Consider the following 21,559-nt stretch of genomic DNA (forward strand, 5'->3'; position numbering starts at 1 on the left):
TATAAAGTAGGCCTACAGCATTCCTTTCCTTGCATAAATTGTAATTACTTAAGTAGGCTACAAGTACCTCAGATTCAATCAAAATCAATGGTGGAAGATCTACTTATAAGCAAAAGTATAGCAATACCACAGTGTGGACATACTTTGTTACTAGTAAAAGTCCTGCATTCACAAATTACAAAAGTATTAGCATCAAACTTGAAGTACCAAAAGTGATAGTACTCACCATGCAGAATGGCCCATTTCAGGATAATGTATATATATTATTGCATCATACTTATTGATGCATTCACGTGTTCATTACTTTAATGTTGCCGCTGTGCTAAGGCACATTTACATTTTTTAGATACTGCTCCTCCCTGGGGATCAATAAAGTCTTATATCTTAAACTATAATAATACATGTCTTTGTTGATTATATTTTGTATTCAAAAGCTAATTCTGCAAAGTAACTAAAGTTAGTGGAGTAAAATAATTGCAACAATTGCCACAGAAATGTCATGGAGTAGAAGAATATAGTTTAAAATGGAAATACTCAATTCCAGTACAAGTCATATTTACTTGAGTAATGCCTTATATTAGAGATCAGAGATCTCCCAGTCAAATAATCTAATGTGTACCACATTAGATTATTTGACTGGGAGATCTTTCCTCCCCCATTCAATTTAATTATTGGACAAGCTTTCCTTTATGCTGGGAGCTGCGGAGAAGCCTGGCTCAGTGTGTGTGTGTGTGAGAGAGAGAGAGGGAGAGAGAGAGAGAGAGAGAGAGAGAGAGAGAGAGAGAGAGGGGTTGGAGGTGGTTGTGATTGTGCTGCTGCTGGTGGACGGGGCTTGTCTTTTAGCTGGCTGGCTGTGTTGACACGCATTTCTGCTCCATCTCCATGATTAAACCGGCTGCCTGGAGGGGAGTCGCAGCAGAGTGCGAAGCAGCAGCAGCAGCAGCAGCAGCAGCAGAAGCAGAAGAAGCAGTCAGGAGGAATGAGAGCGGACCGTGGCGCGGCATCTTCACCATGCAGCCGACTAGCACCACCAGCCGTCCATTTTATACGATTATATGAGCCCATGAGAGCCAGTTTGTCTGTTTCTTGTAGACAGGCAGCGTGCAGACCCGGCGATGACAACATAGGCCAACGCCTCGCTGCAGCTACATACAGGGAATGAAAACGCTCCCAAGATGGTCCGCATCGCCAAGGCCCTGGGTTTGGTTATTCTGTGCGTCGCTGTGCTCATATTGTCGCTCATCAGCTATGTGTCCCTTAGAAAAGACAGCCTCTTCACCTCTAAATATTACATGGGAGGTCCGAGGATTATGTTCCACGCAGGATTTCGGTGAGTGATAATTATGGTTTAGTTGATGTGATGCAGATAAGCATTGTCGTCAACATAAACACAGAGACAGGCCTTGTTTGCACGATAACAACCTGGATGTGAGGCACAACCTCTAACACATCACTTTCACTTACATTTGGGCCGAATGCTTCCTGTCAATTAAACAAACAGTGAGCTGTCCGAGGTGCTGATGTTGGGCGATGCATGTCGTGAAGTACTTGTATTGTAAACGTTTGCATCATCAGCAACATCGCATCCAATTGTTGTGCTTCACAGTGGTGCTACATTTAGTCAGGTACTGTGCTTAAGTACAATTATGAGGTAGCCCACTTGCTCACTACATTTCAGGGGACGTATTGTAGCCTAGGCCTACTTTTTACACCGCTACATTCATCTGACAGATGTAGTTACTTCTTAGTAGAAGAAGATCAATATTTTACATAATATCAAACATATAATGCTGCTTACATTGGTGGAAAGTACATTTACCCAAGTATTGCGCTTAATGCAATTGAGAGGTAATGCTCATTACATTTCAGAGGGAAATATTGTACTTCACCTACACCTCTACATTTATTTTACTTGTATAGTTACTTTCATTATAAAAAATAACATGATATAGCCTATGATTTTATGATTTGATGCAGTACAATACTACTAATCTACCCGGTAGTATATAAAGTGTCTGAAATTGGCTCCATATTGACAAACTACAACATTACAATGCTCTAATATGTAGTGTTAGTGTTAATGAAAACAGAATCATATAATTCTGTAATAATATAACACTGTAAAATGAGCTATTCTGCATAATAAGTACTTTAATTTTGATAATTTAAGTACATTTTGCTGATAATACTTCTGTAGTTCAAAATAAGTAACATTTTAAATGCATGACTTTGATTTGTAATTAAAAAAAAAAAAGTATTTTTACACCATGGCATTTTTACTTTTACTTAAGTAGAATATCTGAATAATTCTTCCACCACTGTCATCTTATAAATAAGATGCATTCAAAGGCTGAATTACCCTAAATGTATGTAAATTAGTGAACATTAGCCCCCCTCCACCCTTTATAAAGCTAAAACATGAATTCCTCATCTGAAAAATACATTTAAATAGAGAATGGGTTCCACTTTCTGACAAAATGTTTATATGTTGTAATGTTAGGCTTTATAAATATTTAATTGGCAGGTGTCAATAATGCAGTTATAAATGTCGGTAACCCATTGCCCAAATGTCATTAAGAAAGGGTTTTTTAATCCATCTAATCTGCAGTTGTAAATGTCAGACTGTAAATGAAACTGTCGATAAATGGATTTTGGGGCAGATCCAGTGCAGCTCTTTCCCAGAAGGTATAAGTGGTCAAACGGTCCAACCAGTCAAAGGAATTTTCCACAACCTGGCAACCCAAAAGTTCTTGTTATTAATGGTCTATAATCTAATATTTGAAAATTGTTTCAGGTTTCCACTGGCTGCTGCATTTGAATTTTAAAAAGCATTTCATTTAACAATTTTTCAAAACATGGAGACTCAGAATCAGATGATTTCCAAAGAGAACCTGACAGTGGCCAACATTAACACTTGTTGGTGGCTTTATGAAAACTCCTTGCCTTCTCATAAAAAACAAACAGATGTGTGTGGATATCTGAACACCTTTATCTCCCTATAAGACAAGAACAAACAAAAACAAATGAGTAGTTCACACATGGATCACCAGGGTGTCTCAGAATTACATTTCTCATGATTGTTGTTCTCAGGTCTCAGTTTGCCATGAATTTCCTGGACCCATCCTTCATCCCCTTAACTAACGCCCTGAATGAGGAGCTCCAGGGAAAACCGTCCAAATGGAGGTTCAACAAGACGGCTTTTTATCAGCAGAGGTGAGCAATGTTAATTTTCTTTCTTCTTTCCATTACTTTTATTTAATAACTTTAGTTACTTTACAAATTGAGAAACGTACGAAGATCTTAAAAAAATATAATGGTTTGTTATAAATCAAACTAACAAGTACAGCTGAAACGATTAGACGACAGAAAATTAATTGGCAACTGTTTCAGTAATTTTTTCAGCTTCTCAAATGTGAGAAAATGCTGCTTTTCTTTTTAATAATTTTAACACGTTTTTAATAATTGAGGTTTTGACTGTTGGTTGGACAAAGAAAGGATTGGGAAGGTGTCACTTTGCGTAAATGTGACCTCATTTCACACTATTTTGAATTTTTACAAACCAAACAATCAATCGATTCATGAAGAAAATGATCAACAGATTATTCTATAATGAAGATCATCATCAGTTGCAGTCTGATACAAAATAGTTCAAAATTAGCTCCACCTCAAGCATTTACAACAGTAAAATCCTGCTTTTGTATTAATGCATGAATAATATTATAGTACATAATAGTGCCCAGTGCAGGACTTTTACTTGCAACATATTATACATTGTGATATTGCTACTTAAGTAAAAGACCTGAGTATTTCTTCCGCTACTGCCTGTCACAGTGTTAAAGTGTTTTTCTCTTTTCAGGAAAGATATCTTCAGCTACATCGACATTCCCACCAACTTCTCCCTCACAAAGAACAGTGTGCATGTTGGCCAGCTGATGCACTTTGACTACTCCAGCCACAAGTACGTCTTCTCCATCAGCAACAACTTGAAATCACTGCTCCCAGACACCTCTCCCATCCACAACAAGCATTACAGCATGTGTGCCGTGGTGGGCAACAGCGGCATCCTCACGGGAAGCCATTGCGGCCCAGAGATCGACCAGGCCGACTTTGTCTTCCGCTGCAACTTCGCCCCAACGGAGTTCTACTCCAAGGACGTGGGCAAGAAGACCAACCTGACCACCTTCAACCCCAGCATCCTGGAGAGGTACTACAATAACCTGCTGACCATTCAAGACAGGAATAATTTCTTCCTCAACCTGAAGAAACTGGAGGGAGCCATCCTGTGGATCCCTGCCTTCTTCCTTCATACCTCAGCGACAGTAACCAGGACCCTGGTGGACTTCTTTGTGGAGCACAAGAAACAACTGAAGATCGAACTGGCCTGGCCGGGAAACATCATGCACGATGTCAACAAGTAAGAGTGTTGATCTGATTGTTAGTTCAGATTTGTTTTCAACGACGTGACTTATAAAGCTAACTGGAAAGGGCAGCGACTTTGGAAATAAAAAGTAAAAGTAGGCTATGTAAGTATCAGCAAAATGTAAAAGTACTTATTCTGCAGCAATATGTCAGTGTTTAACTATTTTATATGATGTTTATGTATTAATATTACTGCTGGATTAATGGGATTGTTGCATTTTACTGCTGAAGATGTTTAAGGCTGTGCTAATTTGAACTCCTTTATATACTGTTGGGTAGTTTAATTTACAGTAATGCATCATATTCTTTAAGATCATCAAATGTTTGTCGCTGTCCTCTGAGAACCACGTATCTCTAAAATGTAAAAGTTTCATGAGCTTAGAAAAACAGCCCTGTTTTCAGCTTTGTGACGACACACACATTTACCAGCTGATCCAAGAGGGTTTTAAATAGTTTATTTAGCCGAAGAAGTAGGATATTTAACACTTAAATGAACACATCATCCTTCAGTTCATCACAAACATTTATGTTCAAAATCACCAAATTTGGATTGTTTTCAATTGAAATCTGAAAAGTAATCAAAGGTGTTGTGGAAAAAAAAGTACAATATTTCTCTATGAAATGTAGTGGAGAATAACGTTGCAAAATATGTAAATACTCAAATAAAGTACAAGTAATTTGCACTTAAGCACAGTGCTTGAGTAAATGTACTTTGTTGTTGTTTCCACCGCTGCATAGTCATAAGGAAAGTGGGATTATGGGGATTAGGGGAATGAAGGATTAATCCTGGTATTCTACTTTTAGAGGTATTTTGAAATTAATAATTTCTGATTTTTGGATGACTGACTTGTCTTTTCTCCCTCACAGATACTGGAAGACTAAAAACCTCTCCCCCAAACGTCTCAGCACTGGGATCCTAATGTACACGCTGGCCTCCGCCATGTGCGACGAGATCCATCTCTACGGCTTCTGGCCCTTCGGCTGGGACCCCAACTCGGGCAAGGATCTGCCTTACCACTACTACGACAAGAAAGGGACCAAATTCACCACCAAGTGGCAGGAGACCCACCAGCTGCCCAGCGAGTTCAAGTTGCTCTACAAGCTGCACAGAGAAGGCGTGATTAAACTCAGCCTGACCCACTGCTCTTAGACATACGATGGAGGGTTTTTAAGAGGTAACTTCAGAGACCCAGATACATCTGCACAGCTCAAACGTCTGCTGTGACCCACAATGCATGAGAAGTGCTAAGGCAATTTACGACAAAACACACACTCACATCCTGCTGTAATTTTACATGAAGATGTCACAGACTTATCACAGCGTTGTTACTCATTTATCCGGTATATTGTTGTCTTCAGCACTACACAGTTAGGACGTTTTACGCTGCTCGGTTGCTTCCATTACTGTCCTGTGCATGGCTGCCGGCCGTGGCTAAACAGCTCAAACTATTTTAACTGGAGTTTGCAGGGGGATTCAAAACAAATAGTCGAATCGTCCAGTTGTGTTTAACACCGTATTGATTGAATAATCGCCTTTTAACAACAGTATACTGATTCTGTAGACAGAAATCACTGCCTAATCTCAGGGAAGGAGTTAGATCAGTGTTTATGTAATCAAATTTGATGCCTCAAGAGAGGAGCAGTTCCTGTTTCAGGCCTTTTTGCCCCCCCCATGAGGTGTCAGACAATCGGCACTGCTCTGGAAAATGGTATTTGTTTACAAGACTGTACCTGTAGACAGTGTAACTGTCCACTTCAAATTTTGTTGAGATTCTTAAAATTTTTTGAATAATATTTGACATTACAACAATAAGCCATAAATTCATGGACAATGGATAGTGTGTTGTCATTAAAATGCTGAATTATAGAAAGTGGTATTGACCTACATTAGGTTCGGAGACTATAAGACATTTAAAAATATCTTCCAACAAGACTACAAGTCTATAGCCACACTAGTGGCTACATTCAACTCACACAAACTTTGATTTTCCGAAACAAAAAATACCCAAATGTTGTTCACCAACACCAAGGTATTTCCTGAACCCTCAAAGCCTCTTCTAACCATCTGGTTTAAAAAATATTTAGTCCGCTGCACAATTTAAAATAACAGATTTTGAACCGGTTTCCCAGGTTGCTATTGCAAAAATCTCCTTGATCTTTTACAACATGAGAAAAATTCAAACAATTTTTTTAATAATAGAAAGTACAAATTGAGCAAGGACATTTCTTGAGAGTCTTTGAGGATTCTGGAAATACCTTCAGAACAGTGTTAGGTTTTGTTAAACAATCTTCTGATTATTGATTTTTCAGAAAATCACGTGCTTAGTTCTGTAAGTCGAATGTAATATCAAAACATGAGTCACAAACTGGGGCTTAGGTTGCACCGGCTATTCGTAAATCCATTACTGAGTTTGTGCGTCATAATTAACTACGAGCTAGTTTTAAAATCAGGTTTGCAACTTCGCGGTGATGAAAAGATGTCAGGAAGTCACTGCTCCGGCTACCCATAAACTCGCTTTTTACACGCTTCTTTTGTACGAATTAAACAAACGAGATATAAAGTTTGAATTCAGAGCTTTTGGGGTTCCGTATTTTGTTATCTTCAGACAGAGACAGATTAGCAGTTTCCTCAGTTTCCAGTTCATAAGCCAAGCTAAGCTAAGCTAACCAGCTGCTGGCTCCAGCTTCATACTCAACATACAGACATGAGAGTGGTGTCGATCTTCTTAACTAACTTTCGCAAGTAAGCAAAGTAGTGTATTTCCCAAACTGTCAACGTATTCCTTCAAATCAAATATCTTAGCTAGTAAAGACTTTATTAATGTAGGCTGTAACATAGGCTAACTTCCAAAGGTTACGGTTTTAGTGCGGGAAACAACTGCCAGTCCTTTTAAATATGTTTTATATGTTAATTTAAGCGAGTAGTATTCATGAAGCTAGTAGTATTTATGCAGTTTAGCACAATTGGCAGATATCTGTTGATGCTAACTTATTATGATTCAGTCATTAAACGTTATTGGCATATCATTTTGTAATTTGAGGTATTTTTGTGAAGTGCAATTTAAAATCTCCCAAGTTTACATTTTTGCACAGTTCAGATTTGTCAAATTCAATATAATCTTTTTTACTCTTAAATCTAAACAGATCATATATAACCAACCAACTAGTTGGTGTAATGAAAAATAATTTATTTATTTATTTAATAAACAAACTAAGTTTGAATTTACGAAGAGCTGCAACCAGCTCCAGAAAACAAAAGGAAGAGACAATTTTACAATTCTAACCAAGAACCAGAGGGTACCAGACCATCTTGTGACCTAAATTGCGGCGCTAGCGTGGCGAAAAACATCAGGAAATACAATATTTTGTTTGATCCTGAGGTTTACCACTATTTAAATTATTAAAAAAAAGTACTAAGCAAGAGAATACAGTATGTGTTATAGAGCTTTTGTTGACAATGGAAGGGTTAGTTATTTATTCATCATGTAACCATATTAATTCCAATATTTGTGACATAAAGCAGAGAATGAATGAATGTTATATGACTTACTGCATCTAGTATGAAGAGCATGATCCATTTAAATGACATTGCATGTGAGGCACTAACAAATCTTTTAGGCTAGTTTTATACAACCTTTTTGAAGATTGTCGTGGGGTAAAAATGTAGTTCTTTGCATTTGTGTGTAGTCCTAATGGTGTATTCCTTAAGACTATCACCAGTGTCTTTGTATGAGACGTTTCAAGGCTAACAAGAAGAACCCTAAAATATTCCACATGGGACCAAACCTCTACAGATCAAGTTAAAAATGAACAAGCTTTATTTTTTGTAATTGTAGGTAACCTTGGGTTCTCAAAAACAGTCCACCCCGTCATGCCAGACTGCAGTCTGGTGGATATGGGGGGGGGGGGGATTGAATGCTGGCCACATGACTCGTCTCATGACTCTGTAATGTGCTCCTTGTTGCAAACTCTGGCTGAGGTTTATAAAACAGAGCAATGCAGCCATTCACACTTACCAGATAGTAGCGTGTGCTTTTGTGCTCCTTCAGATTTAGCGTGGTAGGCCTTTGCCCGGCATCCCGTCCCACACAAAGCGTTTCTTTTTGTCAGTGTCCTTTACACAAGATGAATATTTCAGATGGTTAACTTTTGTGTCTCGTCTCCAAATCACAGTGCAGTCACCACCATGAAATCACATATCTGATGAAAAAGTTTGAATTTTAGGCAATTTAATTGATGTCATAGATGTGTACATTTAAGGATAATTTCTGTGGTCCCTTAGGAATGTTGTTTAGTTGCACCAAAGACCATGCGCAAAGGAGAAATGAAAGATTTTGAAAGCTGTAGGACAACTAACGACAACTATTATTGTATGAGAAATGGAGTATCCCTTTTTGATGTTGAATTTGATGTTGAATATCACATTTTGTGGCACAAAAATCCTTTTAAAACGTTTTGCTTTTTTTTGGGCTTCAGCCAAAGTAATGTGGTGAAATTTATTTGTGACTCCATGAATGTCCTCCTATAGATCGATTTGTTTGATAAATCCACTGACATGAATGCAGGACATTTTAAGTTCCTCTTTTAATGAAATCAAAATCAATGTGTAGAATGTGTGTAAACAATAATGATGCTAACAAAGTCTGTGAGGATTGTATATCCAGTCAGAATAACAGTATAGCTTTTTGTGCATTACATAACCTAAACCTAAAGATACAATGTCTTTATTCCAAATGCAGCACTATACAGTATTTGTTCCAAAAACCCTTTAACATTCTTGTACTTGTGTTTGATCTGCATGGCAACTTTGTTCCATAATGCATTAAAAAGCTTGGCTGCTTATGTACATGTCGTAAAAAAGTCATAAATCATGTAAGTGACTTTGCTATCTTGGTTGTTCTAACAAAAATGATCATCTACATAAGAAATATAACCATGTCTTAAATGTTTTTTGATTATACTCCATGATAAATATATGTTATGTGCCTGCATATTCCTTCCATCAATGCCTCAATGTGTAAAATAAACAGTATTTTTCTCTGATATAACCCATTTGAAGATGATAAATTAGTCTTCTTTTTGCTGAATCATAACCACTTGTGTCTTTGTCTTTACAACAATACCTGTATTAATTTACTATATACATTTTTGAATTCTTTTACCCTTCTATCTCCTCTTTCTCACTCTTACAATGCAAAGGCTGTGAATAAATAACCTCACAGACAGCAAATGTTAAGAGAGGAATTCGACCTGTAATTACAATATTGGGCCAGCTTTCCTCCCAAGTATAGGTAATATTTTAGATATTTAAGATCACAATTGGTCCTCTCACCTAGCAGGCACCTTAGTCCATCTCCAGAAAACAGTAGCATTTTAAAAATGCAGCGTTATTTCGGGCAAACGTGAAAAGAGTGGCTGCTGGTGGTGACATTAGCAGGCGCACCTCCTCCTGACAGGAGCCTCCTCCACCTCATGGCTGACGATGGGGCTGCCGTTGGGTTCAGAGCTTTGGCCTCCCTGAGTGTTCTGCTCCATCCTCTTCATCACCAGGTCCAGCAGGGTGGTCACTGCCTGGTCCACATCAACACCAGTCACTGCACTAGTCTCAAAGTAGGGGATTCTGACGAGAACGGAGAGAGGAGATAGATGCTTCCACTGGCTCAGAGGCAGACGACACACACGTTTACATAACCTGATCACCAGGGGACTATGGTCTAATACACTGAGTAAGCGCATGAAACAAATCAATGATTGTTTCATGCTTTCTTCAATTTGTTTAATTGAAGAAAGTTCTGGTTGTTTTTGAAAGCAAAGAGTAAAGATTAATAGTCAGCGCTCAACTTCAATTGGCAAATTGAATTACCACGGACAAAGCCAGAAATTTTTGGTGTAGTCATGGACTCAGACCTGAATTTCAACAGCCACCTGAAGACATTTACAAAGTCAGCCTACTAACACATTGAGAATATAGTAAGGACTTATGTCTCAACAAGATTTGGAAAAACTCGACCATGCTTTTATTTTCAGTAGACTCGGCTACTGTAACAGTGTCTTGAAAGGTCTCCTTAAAAAGTCAAAAAGACAGCAGCTGATTCTGAACGCTGTTGCTCGAGTCCTCAATAAGACCAAGACAGTGGATCACACCACTACAGTTCTGAGGTTATACACTGGCTTTCTGACTTGATTTTAAAATACTACTGTTGGTTTATGAAGCAATGAATGTGCTTTTCTATTCTCTTTAATTCATGTTTTTAATTGCTTTTTAAATTTTTATGTAAAGCATTTTGAATTGCCTTGTTGCTAAAATGTGCTATATAAATAAAGTTGCCTTGCCTTGGCATAGACAAAACATAAGCTGACATTTAGTGACCATGTTGTGTGTTTGTGTTGCTGCTAAATCGATAGTTTACAACCTTTTGACTACTAAAAGAGTAGAATCTACTTGTAACCCTTGTCACAGTTTGCCTATGTCTATTAGGCCTGAGTAGTGCAAACAAAAGTGTTTTTTCTCTTTATTTTATAGGCATGAAGAGCTACAACTAATCCGTATTTGGCCTTGATGCACAGTTTGGAAACAGTTTGAAAACAGCTCACTAGCACCACCCTGTTGTGTACTGGTGAAAGAGACAAAGCAAACCTATTGTAGTGCTTGGTCATGAAAATATTGTAAAAACAAAGTAAAGTTACTATTCATTTTACACTTGGGGAAAAAAAGTCTCAAATATTATAACGTGACAAACACAAGGTGAATCAACATAAAAAAAGTTGAAACTAACCAAACAGACCAAACCAGACTAGTTAAAGGCACAATATGTGATCTTAATTATTTTCTTGATTAATGGATTAATTCAACTGGTCCAAAAAATAGTAAATAAAACAATTATATATTGTATAATATCAGAGGAGACTAAAACATTTGAGGAGTTTTTTTGGCATTAAACAATGCTGAACTATAAAACTGGACAATTAAAAAATTCTTATTTAGTTAAGAAACAAAGTCAAAGTCTGTTTTTAATCAGGAACTCAAACTCTTCTATAATGTGTGTGAATATGTATATTAAAATTGTATACATGTTTTGAATAAAAATGTGAAAACTTCTGCGGATATATTTATATACAATGTTTTAGTCTGTTTGACCTACAAGATAATACATGTGTAAATAAAACATGTTAAATCAATGAGTGAGCCTTAAATCCTCCCTTATAAAATTATTGTTTTTTTTGCCCCCAAGTGTGGAGTAAGTGGCAAACCAGGTGTTGTGTATAAAGTGGCTCGAAATCTACCTCTGCTTTGAATTTGATTCCTGTTTTCCAATACACAGAGTCTGATCAACGGTTTTCTTGTGCTGCAAAGCAAATGTACAGAGGGCTCCCAAAGAGAAAAAGAGGAAATTGTAAACTACACATGCACTTCACACAGCCTCACACACCACCATTAACATGTGCTATAACTAACAAACAGTAGTACTTTGTACTTTGGTACATCCTATAGTATGTAAAGCCTTACCCGTATCTCTCTGCCAGATCTCTGGCCTGTCTGCCATTAACATCTCTCACATCCTGGAGGTCTGCCTTGGTGCCCACCAACACGATGTCTGGACTATCACAGTACGCGTTGGCCTGTAGCTGACCTGAACCAACACAGAGGAAGTCATTTAAACCCATGCAATGCAAACAGACATGCATGAACAAACTTTAAACTCTGTTAGTTGAGATCCTCAACTCTCCTCAACTCTCTCAACTTTGCACCTCAGAGCATTGATCTAGTATTGATCCGAAGCAGAGCAATGCTACTGAAATGACACATACTCATCCAGTTCCTGACGTTGAGGAAACTTTGCTGATTGGTCAAGTCGAACATCAGCAGGAAGCCCATGGCGTCTCTGAAGAAAGCTGTGGTGAGGCTGCGGAACCTGAAAAACAGATTAGTTTTACAGGATAAAGCTCCCATGTGTAGATTTGGTCCACCATTTGGTCCAGACTCATAAATAAATATCTCAACAACTGTTGGATGGATTGTCATGAAATTGTATACAGACATTCATGTTCCTTAGAAGATGAATCCTACAGATTTTGGTGACCCAGAAACATTTCTTCTATCACTTCCATGAGGTTGAGATTTGTGGTTTTAAGTGAAATGTCTTAGCAACCTTTGGATCGATTGCCATACCATTTGGTACAGACCTTAATGCTCCCCTCGGGAGGAACTGTAATTATTTTGGTGACCAAGACATTCATGTTCCCCTCGGGAGGAACTGTAACTACTTTGGTGACCAATCAGAGCAGACTGGGATTTTTCAGGAGGGGCCCTTAAAGAGACAGGTGCTAAAACGCAGCATTTCAGACAGAGGGTCAATATAGCTATATGCAGGCAGACATAATGAGAAAAATAATGTGTTTTTTGAACATTAATGTATATAGACATGTTCTAGTAGAAACCCAAAATACAAGTATGAAAATGAGCATAATATGTCTACTTTAAGCCAAAATTATACTGTCTGCGTCTGCGAGTGAGCGAGGATCCGCGTAATGTAAATGACATCATCAGAAACTGTACACGTAGGTTCTGTGCGGACGTCCACGTAGAGCCCATTTGTTGTGACCGCACAGACTTGTGCGGACATGTCCACGCAGCTACTCTGCTACATGTGGTGGCATAGCGATCTACTGCACGTGTGGAACGCGTCCTCCAAACGGATCGTATCAACAGAGCTACAATCAGTCCGTGGGATTGTAGGATTTTTCAAATTATTTTGATGGTAATAGTTTTTGTTTTTAGAAAAATGTGCCAATGCTGGTCAATAAGTAACTTGCTTTCAGTCCATTTATTTATTCTCAGTGTCCCCAAGTTTAAATGTGTTGGTGGGGGGGAGCAACAGCGTACATTGACGTTTTGGGATTACCACCAGGAGTTGCAAAAGCCAGAAATTTGGGGTTTTAAATGAACATGTCTAAATGTTAAGTATATTGTGAACATCAATGTTAGTTTTACCTCTCTTGTCCCGCTGTATCCCAAAGCTGAAGGTGGATGTTGAAGTTTCTCTCAGTTGCCCCATCAGCACCTTTCCCTGTGTACATCTGAACCAAACCACAGAACAAACCTCTGAACTGGGTTACATATATTTTGAGTCAAGAATTATCCTCGTATGTGTGCACCTAAACATACCAAGCATCACTTACCACTCTCTTTTCCCTGAAGTCGATGCCCACTGTTGTTGTGAACTTGCGGTTAAACTTGTTGTCGGTGTACCTGTAGAGGTAGGTGGTCTTTCCCACCCCTGAGTCGCCGAGTGCCAGCAGCTTGATCAGATAGTCATACTCCCAGTCAGCCATTGTGCAGCTAAGTGCTCAACCTGCCACAGAGTTGAACTCACAGTACACTGCTATGCTGGTTTGATAGATCATGAACCATACGAGTTTAGAGCAAGCTTGCACATGCACAACACTTGAAGAGTGAGTAAACTAGAAAAGAAAGGTGAAATAGTTCCACCTAAGCTGCAGTTTGAGGGCGCAGGACCATAACCATCACGCAGGCTTATCAGGACGTCATAACTCCCGACTCATTAGGCTTTGATCAAAGAGGGGCTAGCACATGACTGGAGTTGGCTTCCGCATGAGCAGTCAAATGTCTCGCCAGAGTGTTCACACTTTGCTGAGTGAAAAACACAGCCTATTTGGCAGACAGAACTCTTTGTATTGACTAGGGCTACTGGCAGACAGCTCAACACTGCGTGACGCCACTCAGGTCACTGCAATGCTTCGGCGACACTCGCAGTTCGGACAGGCCAATAAAGACAGGGTGGAAAATCAGATTGGGTTATGCAAGAGATGGTTGAGATCTCCCATGGGCCAAAACAAACCTGAACACTACCATTTATTTTCTTTAGCATATCCACAATTTTAGGGTGCATTCAGGAAAAATGTATGGTCAACTCAGATTCCCGCACCACAGCAGTGACAGGACAAGGGATCCCACCATTAAATCTAGAGTCATTTCCCAAGTGCATGACTAATGGTATTAGATTCTTTGCAATCAGCAGAGTGAGGAGACGCGGAGTAATCAACCCTTTAACCTGCAGCAGTCTCTGTCCTGATCTGACAAAAACACCATCAAAAAGTATTTTGGTGATTTCCTCAAATACCCACTGATAGTTTCACAGGTCCCTTAAAATGACAACAAAAAGTAATATATCTTACCAGTCTATCTGCAGGAAGTGCCAACGCCCATTCAGATGTCGCCCAACTCGTCCTGATTGAATAAAATAATCGCTATCATGATGCGATGGCACATCCTGAACCTTTCCCCCCTTCTTACATGTGATCCAAGGAGGAGTTTCAAGCCAGCAAGAACCAAGTGGGGCTGTGCTTACAGATCTTGCGTTTTTCCGGTATTTTACATAAGGGGAAAAAAAAGGCTCTTTGAAAACTGGATGTCGACAAATAATGTGAGCCTCTGTGGATTTCAGTGAAAATCGTCCAACCAGGGATCAGGGGCTTTACTTCTTGAGGCTAAGAAAAGTAATCCTCCTTCTCTCAACAAAAGTGAAAAACAATATGAAAACAATAAACCTGAAAGCTAAAGACTTTATTAAGGCCGCCTAAAGATTTTGGAATTTAGTTTTAGCTTTGTTTACAAATAGTAACATAATAAGGTCGCTTCAGGTAAAAAGGGATTTCACACATTATGTTCAAGGCACAGAAAAACCAAGCAGTTTGTAGAGGTTTTTAAATCATTAAGTTTTATAAACAATATATTCTTATTTCCCAAATAGCAACTAATCTACAGATTAACACTGACATATAAGGCTGGACAAAAAAACAGAAACACCTTACCAACAACTTGAAAATTAAATTTTTTTTTGTTCTGTATTATTTGGGATTGTCAGAGATGTTGATCAATAGTGGAGTGTTTAACATTAATTCTTGACAAATAGTTCCCTTACTAGTTTTTTTTTTTTTTTTTTTTTTTTTTGCTCAAACTTTAATATTTTTAGGTCTGTTGTTTTTTATATCCCATTACATACGTGCTAGTTAATGCTGGTGTGAATCTAATTATAACCACTTTTTTTGTGAGTAATGTATCAGAAATCAGTCCTCCATATCTTTTTAAGTTGGATTTGCAGTAGTGTCAGCAAAATCCCTCACCAAATTGTTTCTTGCTAAAGGGCTATTGTAGAATACTGTTAAGTGTTTCTCTTATTTTGTTTACTCCCTGTCACTCCCTATATATATCACGAGAACAACCAAAAAGATCTTGAAGATAAATAACATAATAAAATATCAGTTTAGTTTCGTCATAAATTACCTTTAGCAGAAGTTATGTGTCCCTCTCTAACTGGGTTTGAAATACTTGAAAAGATTGTTTGCCTGGCTGCCTTTTCCTGCAGCCTTTCGGTCTTTGGTCATCAAGCTTCTCCCTGGTTTCCTGGATGAGGCCGTCTTCAGGACGGGCTTCTGTTGCTTCCATTCAGACATCAACTCCCTCTGAACGTCCGGCGGAAGCTCAGAAAACACCTTAGGGTCCACGTTTCCCGGAATCTCACAGTCAGAAGACTGGGGGAATGACCGTCTCCCTTCTTCCATGACGTTTTCTCCTGGCAATACGTATGTGTCAGGCCTGTGGGGATTTACAGTGGTTGGCCTGTTAGATGGAACCAATTTTTCTGCAGCCTCTTTTATGTCTTTAATAGTTTGTGAGTCTGTAAATGACTGTGGCGGCTTGCTTTTTGTTATGCAAGGGGCATCAACGACTGCAGATGAGCTTGATGAAGTGCCAGGTAAAGGGTGTGTGTAGGCAGGAGATAACAGTTCCTTCTGGATTTCCTCAGGGAGAAGCCAGAACACTTCGGGGTCAACATTCGGGGGCAATTGGTGTGCGATATTTGTTTCTCCAGGGTCCGACCTCGCTGTGCTGCAGGATATTCTCTGAAGCGGAGGGTCTTCTACAGCAACAACAGGGCTCTGTTTTCTTTTAAACCCATGTAATGCTGCCTCAGAGCTACGAGGGCTTTTTGTGGTTACTGTCTTTTGTGAGGTAGGTTCAGTAATCAAGCATGGCGTGCTGAACTGATGATCCATGCAGTTACTATCTCCACTCTGAGAGGAATCATCCTATTGGAGAATAAAAGAGGAGGGGGGACAGTTGATTTCAGGAAAGTACTAACACACTATTTCTAAGAAGAGAAAATCCTGTAGGCATCACATAACAGCACAGTGCGAAAGAATAAAATCTCTTCAGCATTGAGTAAGCATGAAGCAGGGTTTTGGAAGGTTTCACCATGTTAAATTGAAGACATTTTAAGACCTTTTTGATACAGCATAGATTGCTATTTAACTGTTTCTTGATCATTCCATCAAAAGTATAATGGAAAAAGGGACAATTTGGCCTATCAATTAAAAATAATTTCCTTTTTACTGGTTCTCCTTTAATTTACTGTGATACTGTATGTGGTCTTGTGTTATGTTGTTTATCTATCAGAAAACTTAATAAAAAACTTCAAACTAAAATAACTCTGTCTGACGCCCTCAGCGCTAGTTAAGCCTAGCACAGATCCTGGAGGTAACTGGTTCCAACTAGCCTACTGCTCCAAATAAGTGACAAAATAACACTAACATGTTCCTATTTACATGTTGTGATTTGTATAGTCACAAGGTGTACAAATAACAAGGTCACATGAGACACAGCCGTCTTCTAACCGTATATAAACTGGGAACTATATTCTCAGAAAGGCGAAGCACTGCTACTTCTGCTACTTGGGCGGAGTGATTTGCTCGCAGCACCTGAAGCCCTGTTGTGAGGAGCAGAGAGTTCGCCTGGAGTTCGCTCAGAGTTGGAGTAATACAGTCAACAATTACTAGATAGTAAAAGCATAGTGACCTTGTTATTTGTACACCCTGTATACCTTTGTGTCACAACATGTAAATAGGAACATGTTGGTGTTATTTTGTCACTTATTCGGAGCAGTAGGCTAGTTGGAGCCGGTTACCTCCAGGATCTGTGCTAGGCTTAGCTAGCGTAACTCAGACAGAGTTACAACACGCACGGAGATGAGAAGGGTATGTATCGACTTGTCTAACTCTGGGGGATACGGTGAATAAGCTAAAGTCCCAATAATAAAAACTTTTCAACTGTCCTGTAACTGTTTCCTGGTGGAAATGATGACACCATTATCTGATCAGTAATAACGAGGCAAGCCAGATTATAATGCATTACTTCACTGCGCTACCTGGCGTTGTGATGAGAAGATTTGTGTTTTTCTGGCAGACGTGCTGTGTGTGAAAAAAGATTTAATGGAGCCCTTTCCGCTGACGGCAGCTCCTTTGCTCTGCAGGTTACTGAAGCAAACGTTAATGAGGGTGAGGTGGAAGGCGGCGCTGCTGTCCACCATCTTGTGGAAGAGCTCCATAGCCAACGGGACCAGCTGGACCACAGTATCATCACTGCTGTCTGTAGACACATTACAGAAAAATAATTCATTAATGGCACTTTTGGACAGCAGGACACTGAGATGACGAGCAGGGCAGCTTTTAAAGGTCTTGCCTAATGTAACGAGTCAAAATTGGCAGACAATATTGTTGCACTTATGGCATTTTAAAGCAACACCAAAGCACTTTTCCTCTTCGGCCCGCCTACAGGTTGGAAGCGGAATTATGTCTCATTCGAACTACAGATCCGCAACCCGTTCTGGCAAATTTGCATAGTGCGGTTATAGCCGATAGAGGGGCCGCAAAGCGAATGCAGAAGTGCCATTCACCCTGTTACGAGTTGATGAACCACTGAAACGATTTTGGAAACATTATTTTAAGTTACAAAAGAATCTTTGGTGTTGCTTTAAAGCCAACAAATCACGGTGAACATATTCCCCTACTGTTTAAACCCTTTGAGGATAGAGTAAACTCCATAGTGCTGAGGCATACAGATAATGCATTTGGGAGCTGTATTCAACTGACAAAAATCTGACAAAAAGTACATTCATGGCAATCAATGAAAGTATTTTTATGGTGAGTGGAAACCCTCATAAAGTGTTTACATATGCCATGCTGAGCTTTTGCAGCACAGTGTTATTCCTGGTGCAGGAGCTTACCAGAGGAGATCTTCTGCCCTATGTGGTTGGGGATTGGACACTGCCGGCTCTCCCGACTGAACCACTTGTTGGTCGCCGAGTATCTACGGATGGTCAGCCGGAAAGTTTGAGGCTGCCTGCCATCTTTGCGCATCCTAGTTTACAAACAGATGATCAAAGGTTAGATTCAGCAGCCTTGAGTCGAGCATAAAAGACCACAATGACAAGTATCTTGCCTCTCCACCAGACTTCTCAGGAGTTCTTGAATCTTTTCCAAAACGTCTGTAGTTGATGAGATTTTCTTGAAGGAGTCTTCGTCACTGAGAGACTGAAACATGAAGAGGATACTAATTAAGGAAAGATATGGTAAAAAAGGTTTTCCATCACAAGGGAAAGTAATTAAGAACTCAAAATTACAATATCAGCAATGTGTATGAATCACATGCGCAGACCTGTAAGAGTGAGTCGACAATTACTTCTAACTGTCATAAATAACTTGGAGCTTAGAAGACACAGGTCATTTCCGGCATATCCTAGCCTACCTGAGGGGCTCCAGTAGGGACGACAGGTGAGTCATCAACACCAAGGGCCAGATTCTTTAGGCGCTGAGCGCTGGGAACTCCAAACTCTTTCACCAAGTCATTCAATGGGAAGAGCTGAAGGTCTTTCACGCTGACCAATCCCAGGGCTTGAAGTCTCTTAGCAGTTTGGTGACCCACTCCTAAAAATACATGATGGAACCACAAATGTATCGTCAGGGATACTAAATACAAGTGACATGGGTCAAAAACACACTAAAGAGCTTTCAATTAAAAACATTAAAGCAATACTGCACACAAAAGTGGTAAGGGCAACAAAGTTACACATAAGCTGAGGTAAACATCTATACCCGGTACTTTGCGGACACTGCTCAGACAGCCCATGATGTCGCTGACGTTCTCTGGCAGCAGGGTGGTTTGCTGATTGGGTTTGAAGGTGCCCGCCACTAGTTTGGCCAGTAGCTTGTTCGTGGCGATGCCTGCGCAGCCAGTCAGACCCAGTTTGCTGTGGATAACTTCTCTCAACTCTGCTGCAATGTGTGAACCTAAAGCCAACCTCGGATGATCACTGGGTTTGACATCTGCACCTGGGCAGGAAAAGAAAAACAGAAAGGTATCTGTGGTTGTGTAACCTTAACATTCTTTAAGAGAATCCAATAAGTTAACGTTTCATTTGATGGGAAACTGAGAGTGCAATGCAAATATTTTACAAGTTGCAGCTTCTTGGCTTGTTTCACAACTCATTTCCTGGTTACCATGAGCCAGATGTACATAGATGTACAACAATACACCAGAACAACAGGTGCAACTTACTGAAATGGTTGTAGATATGTCCTTTGAATGAAAGGCTGTTAGACTCCGGTGTCTGTGCGAGCCTTCTTTCTACCATATTTGTGACGTCCACAAAGTTTTCATCAAATCCAAGCCTCTCTACCAGTGGACAGTAGGACATCAGCAGCTCTAAATGAAGACAAAAAAGGTAAAGAAAGAGGACCAAAGAAACATAAAATATACATGATGTTAGCTAAAATATAATTTCTCAAAATAGCTTTAAACAACCATCAGAGAATAGAGTGAACGTGTTGCACTAATCTGTGGGCTATAATGTGTATGAGGATATTAAAAACAATAGTACTAGTGATAGCACAGCAAGAGGGTGAGATTGTTATAGCTGAAATGATACTCATATGTTTTCTCAATTACAAAATGTCTTGTTTTTGAATTGCATTCTGACTTCTAAAAGTTCCTATAAGTAAACACTTAGACAGAATCTCTGGCACTATTTCTGAGAGACTGATACCAAAACCTGATATTTGTTGTTTTGTGTGGATGTTTTAAAGATTCCTAAATTATTCTCTGTTACCACCTAACAGTAAATGGACCCACAGATAAGACATCAAATAGTGAGATGAGATTCATTGGCAACATCTATTTATTTAGGGTGTTTAGGGTGGATTTTTACTAAATGCAAAATCCTTTTCTAACTACTTTACAGTTTGTATAAGAATACAGCTCTATTTGCAGAGCATTCTGCATACCTGTCAGTTTATAGGACATTTCTCTATAGTGTGTCAGGTCTTCTCCTTTCACCAGCACCAGCTGAGGACATCTCTCTTTAGCATCAGTCACAGACATCAGCTTGGTGACACCCTGATCCCTTGCCACATAGTTACAGGTGACTATGATGTATTTCTGCTGAATACCTAATGGTTTGAGAAACATTATTAAACCACAAGATTATTCTATCAACTTTTATTCCTCCGCCAAAGAGGATATTTTGTATTAAATCAGTTTACCTAAAGGGACCTCTCTCAGTGCTGGGTTTCTGATCATTTCCACCTGAGCATAGAAGCAGTCCAGGTCAAAATGCAGAATGACTCTGTGTGCAGGTGTTGGTCCGGATGTCTTATTGAGGCTTGGACCTGTAACAAGAGATTACACATACAATACCATCTGACACGTATAAATCATAGACTGTATAATATAGTCTATGGTATAGATAGGTGTTAGACAGAGCCGTGATTCTATTTGCATGTCCAAAAGCCAGAAAAAAACCCCAAACTGTAGTTAGCCAAAGCCTCCCAGTCTTCATACTTTACCAGAAGCAGCAGCGGAGCTGAGTGAGACTGAATCCACGAAACTGTTCTTCCACTCGGTTTCATCCTCTTCCATCTCATCCTCGCTGTTAGCCATTTCAAACAACGCAAATTGTAAGTGCTTTATAGATTGCGATATCACATTTCAGACTGGTATTGTTGTGGCTGCGATGGGGAAAGCAGGGAAAGTGAATCACTAACTACTATTTCGTGTAGGTCCCAGTTCCGTTTTGTGCAGCAGCGCCATCTGCCGGCGCGGAGGGATTACGGCGACACAATGGACCGCTATCAACTCTTGTTATTATTATTATTAATATTATTGTTATTCGGGGATTAAACTACTTTCATTTCCAGAAAATATCGAAAAATATACATATTCAGGGACAATTTTAAAAATGTTTTTATTTAACGTTACTAACCTGCAACCTGAACAGAGCCTATA

The 21,559-nt window shown here is 39.4% G+C and overlaps 3 protein-coding genes across 7 annotated transcripts; 1 reads left to right on the forward strand and 2 right to left on the reverse strand.

The window, feature by feature from the left end:
* The first annotated feature begins 1,087 nt into the window (after positions 1–1,087).
* Positions 1,088–6,195, forward strand: LOC114555374 (sia-alpha-2,3-Gal-beta-1,4-GlcNAc-R:alpha 2,8-sialyltransferase). The gene is made up of 4 exons (XM_028577727.1): positions 1,088–1,330; positions 3,091–3,213; positions 3,857–4,414; positions 5,287–6,195. The coding sequence occupies exons 1-4, from the start codon at positions 1,176–1,178 to the stop codon at positions 5,567–5,569; spliced, it is 1,119 nt and encodes a 372-aa protein (XP_028433528.1). The 5' UTR covers positions 1,088–1,175; the 3' UTR covers positions 5,570–6,195.
* A 2,174-nt stretch (positions 6,196–8,369) lies between these two features.
* Positions 8,370–15,802, reverse strand: LOC114555379 (ras-related protein Rab-27B). Of its 4 annotated transcripts, none has more exons than XR_003692559.1 (8): positions 15,725–15,747; positions 14,617–14,668; positions 13,600–13,772; positions 13,412–13,497; positions 12,229–12,332; positions 11,927–12,050; positions 9,752–10,039; positions 8,400–8,533 (listed from the first exon to the last, which is right to left on the reverse strand). XR_003692559.1 is itself a non-coding variant. In XM_028577735.1 (7 exons), exons 3-7 carry the CDS (start codon positions 13,750–13,752, stop codon positions 9,850–9,852), a joined length of 657 nt encoding a protein of 218 aa, XP_028433536.1. In that variant the 5' UTR covers positions 13,753–13,772; positions 14,617–14,668; positions 15,725–15,747; the 3' UTR covers positions 8,370–9,849. The 4 variants fall into 4 exon arrangements, 2 of the variants coding, with proteins under 2 accessions (XP_028433536.1, XP_028433537.1); XR_003692558.1 differs by having other exon boundaries at positions 8,400–8,619; XM_028577735.1 differs by having other exon boundaries at positions 8,370–10,039.
* On the reverse strand, positions 14,990–21,459 carry poli (polymerase (DNA directed) iota). 2 transcript variants are annotated; one of them, XM_028577698.1, is made up of 10 exons: positions 21,121–21,459; positions 20,818–20,943; positions 20,560–20,724; positions 19,835–19,981; positions 19,372–19,608; positions 19,025–19,203; positions 18,719–18,810; positions 18,504–18,637; positions 17,646–17,866; positions 14,990–16,530 (listed from the first exon to the last, which is right to left on the reverse strand). In XM_028577698.1, exons 1-10 carry the CDS (start codon positions 21,212–21,214, stop codon positions 15,751–15,753), a joined length of 2,175 nt encoding a protein of 724 aa, XP_028433499.1. In that variant the 5' UTR covers positions 21,215–21,459; the 3' UTR covers positions 14,990–15,750. The 2 variants fall into 2 exon arrangements, with proteins under 2 accessions (XP_028433499.1, XP_028433500.1); XM_028577699.1 differs by having other exon boundaries at positions 21,116–21,203.
* Positions 21,460–21,559: the final 100 nt, after the last annotated feature.

This window comes from Perca flavescens, chromosome 5, assembly GCF_004354835.1.
Source record: "Perca flavescens isolate YP-PL-M2 chromosome 5, PFLA_1.0, whole genome shotgun sequence".
NCBI lineage: Eukaryota > Metazoa > Chordata > Actinopteri > Perciformes > Percidae > Perca > Perca flavescens.